This window comes from Cololabis saira, chromosome 3, assembly GCF_033807715.1.
Source record: "Cololabis saira isolate AMF1-May2022 chromosome 3, fColSai1.1, whole genome shotgun sequence".
NCBI lineage: Eukaryota > Metazoa > Chordata > Actinopteri > Beloniformes > Belonidae > Cololabis > Cololabis saira.
Window position 1 is genome coordinate 30,002,936 of NC_084589.1, and position 7,313 is coordinate 30,010,248.

The window sequence follows — 7,313 nt, forward strand, 5'->3', positions numbered from 1 at the left end:
TTCACAATAAACATCTTATCTGATTTCCTATTATGCTATGTTTTCAAAAGAGAAATGACAAACCAAAACATTGTTGTGGTCTAGGAATATTTTTATTTAGCAGCAGTAACTGCAGGAAAGCAGAACTGCAGATTTCCAGAAACAGTATCAGTTCTGCTGACCAGATTTTGTTTAGTAAAACACACCGGGATATCAGATTTCTCGGCCATCAAGTTTCAAATGGTACAGGTAGCATAAGCATGATGCATTTATGTTTTATCTGTTTTTAAAACGTATCTGGCAACAGACGATGAGTCTAGACTCTGGAGGATGTCACACATGCCTATTTCATGAGCTTCTCTTGAAACCAGTTCACACCCACAGAATCAGATTGTCAGGAAATGCAGGTTGTAAAGCTGTTGGCGATGTTGTCTGTTGGTACATGCAGTACGGTACTCTCTCTGCAATTTTGCAAAGTGGATTTTTACACTTTTTTGTAACTTGGTGTCAGTGTCACATAGACGAGGAATGAGACTCACTGAGTAATGATGGACTGTAACTAAGCTATTATAAACAAGGGAGAACTGCATTACGATTATCTCTAAATATTTCTAATCTGATGCAAGAAAGTTACAGAATAAAAAGTAATTTTAACGTAATTCAGTTCAGTCTTTAAATGTAACACTGCAGCAGTGCTTCAGGTGCAAACTTATCTCTCTGGTGGTTGTTCAGCTGTCATCCTTTTAACATTTATCTCTATTACATCATCCTCATATCAAGTCAGGTAGACAACTGCAGCTCATTCAGGCTTCTGCTGCTCGAGTCCTCACCAAGAACAAATAAGTGGACCACATCAGTCCAGTTCTGAGGTCTTTACACTGACTGTCTGTCCGTCAGAGGATAGACTTTACAGTTCTGGTGCTGGTCTATAAAGCTCTGAATGGGTTAGGACCAATTTATATCAGTGACATCCTGACCCAGTATGTACCGTCGAGACCCCTCAGGTCATTCGGATGCATTTTTTTATCAGTTCCCAGACCAGACATGGAGAAACTGTATTCAGCTTCTATGCTCCACGTGTCTGGAACAATCTCCCAGAAAGCCTCAGATCAGCTGAAACACTCAATTTATTTAAATCCAGGTTGTAGACACACCTGTTCTCAGCTGCATTTGAGTAAAGCTCGAAACCTGGACTGATACTTTTAAACTTGTTGAAAAATGTGATCATATTTTAACTACTGACTTTATCTGATTTTTATCTATTGTTCTTTTTTGTTTAAATTTTAAATCATGCTCTTTATTTATGTTTTAATATCTTTGTAATGCACTTTGCATCACCTTGTTGTTGAATTGTGCTATACAATTAAACTGCCTTGCCTTGCCTTATCATAGCAAGAAACCTCCCTGGAGAAAAGCTGCACTCGTCCGAACTGAAAAGAGAATGTCGAAAAGCTGAACGCAGGGGGCAGAAAACTAAATTACAGGTTAATTATGACATTTATAAAGAGAGACTGAGCAGATATAATACGGAGCTGAGGAATTCAAGTCAATACTATTTTAATAACGCACACACTTTGTTCACTACTGTTGACAGGCTAACAAACCCCCCTGAGTCAGTGGACCCTGAACTTCTATCTAACCATCCCTACAATGAGTTTGCCTTTCTTTACTGACAAGATCATCATACACATCATACACCACCTGAACTCCACCACTTGCTGCCTTGATACTCCAACAGGGTTTTTTTAAGTCGCCTACTTTCTGTACCCAGAGTTAGAACCAAACATGGTGAAGCAGCTTTCAGCTTTTAACACCTCACCTGTGGAACAAACTCCCAGAATACACCAGGGCTACTGAAACTCTCAGTTGCTTTAAATCAAGGTTGAAAACCTTTTTATTTACTGCTGCATTTCAGTAATCTACCACAATGCACTGCTATCTTTATTTCTTGCATCTCATTTGTTAATTCTTTTGAAGTGATCATTTTAAATCCTGTAAATCATGTTTTTTCTTTATTTATTTGTTTCACTAATTATTATTATAATTATTATTAGTTTAAACTTTAAATTATGCTTTTTAATGTCTTTGTAAAGCACTGTGAATCACCCTGTTGAATTGTGCTATGTAAATAAACATGCCTTGCTTTGCCTTAAAGGAGAAAAGGGAATATGTTCCCTGTTACAACCAACCTAAACAGCACTGGTCATGTGACATTCATGCATGCAAATCAGGAATTCACATCCACAATGGACATTGTTTTATAATCCATCTTCATGAAATGATGAACGTTTGCAGAAAACAGCTCCAAAGTGGCTGTTTTCTGCTTCAACTACAGTATATAGTTATGATGCCCATTAACTGATCCACTGACTAAAAGACAATAACATTATGTATCAATATTACTTTAAGGTTTTGATCCCAATATTGAAATGTTGACAGTTTTGGTCAGAAGTAAAAACTCTCAGCTGTTACATGGATTTGTTATTCCAGGTTTTTTTGGAGAAAGTAGTTTTGATGAACTCCAGTTTCCCTCTTAGGATAAGCAAAAGTCAAACTTTTCATTCCTGCTATGATATCTATCAAGGTTTTATAGATGGACTGGGTGATACATTTGGCAAAGAATTTCTTCACAATTTCTTTGTAAATATACAAACACAATCAGTTCCCCAGGGATCCATAACTGTTATCTTCTAAGTAGTTACTGAGAAACACCCTTAAAATCAAAAAATGACATTAGTTGTACATACTACAAGTGTTTGAAGAGGACGTGTGGAACAGAAACAAAGTCAAACATTTAGACTCAAGTCTAAATACAGCAATTTCTCTAAATTACTACATGAACAGTAAAAATGTGCATCTCATTCAGGCTGCAGGTGCAAAGCTCTGACTTTAGAGTAAATTACGTCATGAGCCTCTTTGTGTTGGTCTGTGGAGGGAGATCTAGCTCTGGGTGACTCAAGCTTCAGGTCAGAGTAGATTATGTCCTATGAGCAAAAGTGTGGGAAGGTTTTGTGAATCGTCTCTTTTCGGTTTAACAAAAGTATAGTTTTAATTTAGAAGACTTAACCACACTGGACCAGAAATTCAGAAATAAAACAAGATTCAACTCTGAGCTCACCTGTTTTCCTATAGTAAAAGATGAAATGGCTGCACCTGCCACAGGACCGGATGTATCTGAAGGACATAAAACCTTTATTCCAGGCTTTTCAGAGAACAGTAAAATGAAGTAAAATGTCTTTTTTTTTTTTTTGTAGATTTAGAGTGTTTGTGTCTGTTTTTTTTCTCACCGATGCTGACTGAAAGCCTGACTCCAGAATCACATCTGCAACAGAGAGACAGAAGTACTTTTGATTAGACGCCTGCACCCGATAAGATGACTAAGAGGTAAGCTAGGGTTTACAGCTTGACAGTTTTGAGTCATCTGATTAGTTTTTTTTCTTTAAGCACTTATCAAGTTTGTGAATACCATACAAAAACTAAAAGAAAAATGATTAATATTCCATAGGTAACAACGCAGCTTCACTTGACGTCTTTAGGATTTACCCCTTCAAATAAACAGGTATGGGTCTAGAATAATGTGACCTAACCATTTAATGTCCCCATAAGAATATAAGTACAAACACAAACGTACCTTCTGCTGATGCTGATGTAAGCCACAACTGCCAGGATCAGAAACAGCAGCAGAGCAGCAGTGGTGATAACTGAAATAATCAACACTGACCACTTAGTCTGTTCTGAGAAAAAACAAGACACAGGACAAGTGCTTTAACTTTGTGATGTTTGTATCAAATATACAATCACATGAAAGTACTGTATTACTAGTATTCAAGCCATGTGACGCATGCATAAGACAGGATTTCTGTCAAATCATATTATTCGTAAAGACAAGTAAAGACAAGTACAATGGGGTAACCCCCTAAAAAATCTAAAGACAAAAATACTTCACAGTAAATGTCCTGAGGATGATTTTTACTGAAAAGGTTGTCATTTTTCTGTGTATAAGTTCATCTAATTTTCACAAACGCAAGCTCAAACAAGGACTAATCTGATGACTATGCGTGCTTGTTTTGCTGTTGATCCGAGATATCAAAAAACTCCACCACTGTGGTTGACAGTTGCTATGACAGTGTTTGTACTGATATCTAGTCTTTGGTGGTAATCTCTGGCTGTTATAAGTCAAATGATCTGGCTTACGTCCTGTGTTGTAATAACCGACGAGCTTGTGTCGGCTGTACAGGACAGGCTCCTGACTACGATGCTTTACTCTGATCCTGGTAGACGGGTTGTGTCTGCGTTTGTGGATCTGGGGCAGTTTAAGGACCTGCTGTGGTGGCTGCTTGTTTTATACCCAACCCTGAAACCATCACCTGGTTGTAAAATCTTATTACAATGGAGTTGCTTGTAAATGTTTTATGTTTCCTGTCTTTTTGCATCTCCTCCCAACTTTAGTTACTTTTGTGCCAGTAACTTTGAGTCAGTGGAATCAAATTTACACTTTATATGCCTCCTTAAGGCACTACCATCTGGTAACATGGCTTACACTTTCAAAGTGATGCAAAGGATACTCATTTATATCCGTCCATGAAGCCAGATGAGACCTGTAAACTTAATGGATTACAAACATGTTGTGACAAGAGTTCTGATGAGTACAGCTTCCTCTTATCTTAGGGAACTTCTAGTTCCATCTTATTCCAACACTGCTCTGTGGGAATGAGTTCTTCAAATCAGAACAGGAGGCAGAACCTTCAGTTATTGGGCTTTTTGCTGCTAGTGGAACCAGCTCCCAGTTAACATTCAAGACAGAGACACCCTCAAATTCAGGCTTGAAACAGTCCTTTTTCATGAAGCGCATAGGTATGGTTTTACTGATAATATGTGCAGTCTCTTATCGTATGTCTGTGTCATTATTGTTATTTTCCAAATTCAGTCAATTCTGAATTCAGGTTCGTATTGAATTTCAAATAACTTTCTAACTTTCTTTCTTTACCATATAAAGCTTCCCAATTCAGAAAATAATTCACATGTTATAAATATTTCACATAATCTTTGTGACTGACAAAAAAAAAGTTTATTTACTCACCTTCAACAACAAGTTGGATTTTTTTTTCAAATGGACCATCAGGAAAGGTGATAACGGTGCAGACATATGTCCCTGCATCTGTCTTCTCCACCTTATTAATTTGCAACGAGTGATTTACGGTCTGCACTCTCTCCTTCAAAGGAGATTCAGAAATATTATGTCCGTGTTCACTGTTCAAAACAACAACCGTAGTTTTTTGTCCATCTGGCTCCAGGAAAGTCCACTGAATCTGAATAATGTGGCTGTTTGGTTTGTGAGTTAAATAGCAGGGCAGGAGGACATCATGACCAATAATTCCAGTCACTTCAGGCAGGGCTTCCCCTTTTTGAGTCCCAAGAACTGTGAAATATTGTGGATGTCATGATGGAGAGAGCAGGGAAAACACAGATGGAGAATAAACGTGATCAACACTCTTTTTTGGAATGTATCTGTTCACATTGTAACACATATATATATCGGCACTAATTATTATTATGTTTTTAAACAAAAAAAAAGTTTTACCTGGGAGTAATCCGTTGCAAATCAGACTCAGGAGTAGCTGAGATAATCTCCTGCAAGTTTTCATGGTGCTTAACCACATATGTAAGATACAATTCAAACACTACAAAACACTTTTACACGAAGTTTTACTAAATTTGGTAAGCAATTTTCTCATCAACTTCAGAGAAACTTACTGAGCAACGTTGCTCAGTAAGTTTCTACCCAGAGTTGGAAACAAACTGATGAGTGCGCCTGCGGGAGAGATATCTAATTATGAGCGATTTTTTTGTTGTTGTTTTAACAACGCAGAGGACGGAATAGGAACATGTTTTTTGTAAGAGCCAAAGATGAAGCAGAACTGTGACTAAAAAAGGAATCACGTGATATTAACCCACAGCATCACAAAGTCACCGCTTTAGAATGGTGTCAGCAGTCTGACACCAGACTGTGGTGTAAATATTGCATCCTCCCCATGTTGATTGTTGTTTGCAAATATGTCCAAAAGTACCGTTTGCAAAGTACTGTTTGCAAATACGTCCAAAACCCCGTGAAAATGAAAAAAAAAAAAAAATTCTGCATGATTGACAGAATTTGACAGAAGACAGTTTCCATCTCTCGTGACTTCAAACTGAAACCGAGAAGCTGCAGAGAAGTTTTCTGATCGGTTTTGAGGACTCAGCATGATTTAGTGTCGTCATGAATACCGACTCACATCCTGCTGCACAACACTGGCCTCCTGTGGTCACCTGATGGTACTGCATCTCTAACAGAATCATCCATCCATCCGTTTTCTGTACCTGTTCAGGTAACAGGATCAATAGAACTTTAATATAAGATCTAATTCCCAAATGATCACAGCTGGAATATCCTGAAGGGATACAGAATATTGAGGACGGAATACTTCCTAAATTGTATATTTGAACCAAAATTATTTGACATTTTTGTTAAATAAAACTATTAACTCTTTCATTCATGTGCCATTAACAGTTATATTGTGCTCTGTGAGGAATAGTGAAAATGATTTATATGACTTAAAAAACTTACATAAATACATTTATTTTTTTACTTTTCATTGTTTTTACAGGTAGTTTGGCTACAGTTATATGGAAAAACGAGTAAAAGCAGACAGACATTTGGCATTTAGCAAGGAATTAAATCAAATTATTTTCTTCCAAATTTTATTTTTTAAGTCAGAATATATTTTATTGCTCCGGAAGTTTTCATTAGGCCATAAGAAATAAAACCTGTTCACAGTCTGATAAAATGACAAAGTGAATAACGCCCCCCAGGAGTCTCAGTGATAGTTTTCTTTATGACCTGTGAGGTGATGATAATGAAAGCTGATCATAAAGCAATCAACTTCTTAGCAGAACTTTTAGGTAAATGATGATGGATAGCAGATGAAAAAACGATTATCTTCCCAAGTGACATGACGGCAGGAGTTTCTAGTCTCAGTACACCTGTCTTTCAAACATATATTTTACTTTTACATAAAGTTTTCTCCCATAGAATTTAATACATTCTCTATATGATTTAAAAAAAAATCCATGTAATTACATTTATCATAAAAGATGTGACAACAAATTCATTATTCACACTAACTCAAACTTTTGATGAACTGCATCTATGAACTTACATTTACTGTTAGCCCGTGAGTCACTAGGAACGACAACTGAAAAGAACAATTAAAAACTGTGACGATCTGCAGGTGTTAACATCTGTTTGGTCTTTTTTTATGCTGCAGCATCATGGCTGGAAAACCTGAGCTCAGCGT

The 7,313-nt window shown here is 37.0% G+C and overlaps 1 protein-coding gene across 1 annotated transcript; it reads right to left on the reverse strand.

Moving 5' to 3' along the window:
- Nucleotides 1-322: 322 nt before the first annotated feature.
- On the reverse strand, nt 323-5,841 carry LOC133440622 (nectin-4-like). Its single transcript, XM_061717943.1, has 5 exons — nt 5,561-5,841; nt 5,060-5,398; nt 3,611-3,713; nt 3,267-3,301; nt 323-339 (listed from the first exon to the last, which is right to left on the reverse strand). Exons 1-5 carry the CDS (start codon nt 5,637-5,639, stop codon nt 323-325), a joined length of 573 nt encoding a protein of 190 aa, XP_061573927.1. The 5' UTR covers nt 5,640-5,841.
- Nucleotides 5,842-7,313: the final 1,472 nt, after the last annotated feature.

Excerpts from the sequence above, each read along its gene's own strand:
- LOC133440622 (XM_061717943.1), bottom strand. The coding sequence starts at position 5,639 with ATGTGGTTAAGCACCATGAAAACTTGCAGGAGATTATCTCAGCTACTC. Across the intron at positions 5,399-5,560 it reads TTGCAACGGATTACTCCCAG|TTCTTGGGACTCAAAAAGGG; the intron begins GTAAAACTTTTT and ends AATATTTCACAG. Across the intron at positions 3,302-3,610 it reads TACATCAGCATCAGCAGAAG|ATGTGATTCTGGAGTCAGGC; the intron begins GTACGTTTGTGT and ends TCTCTGTTGCAG.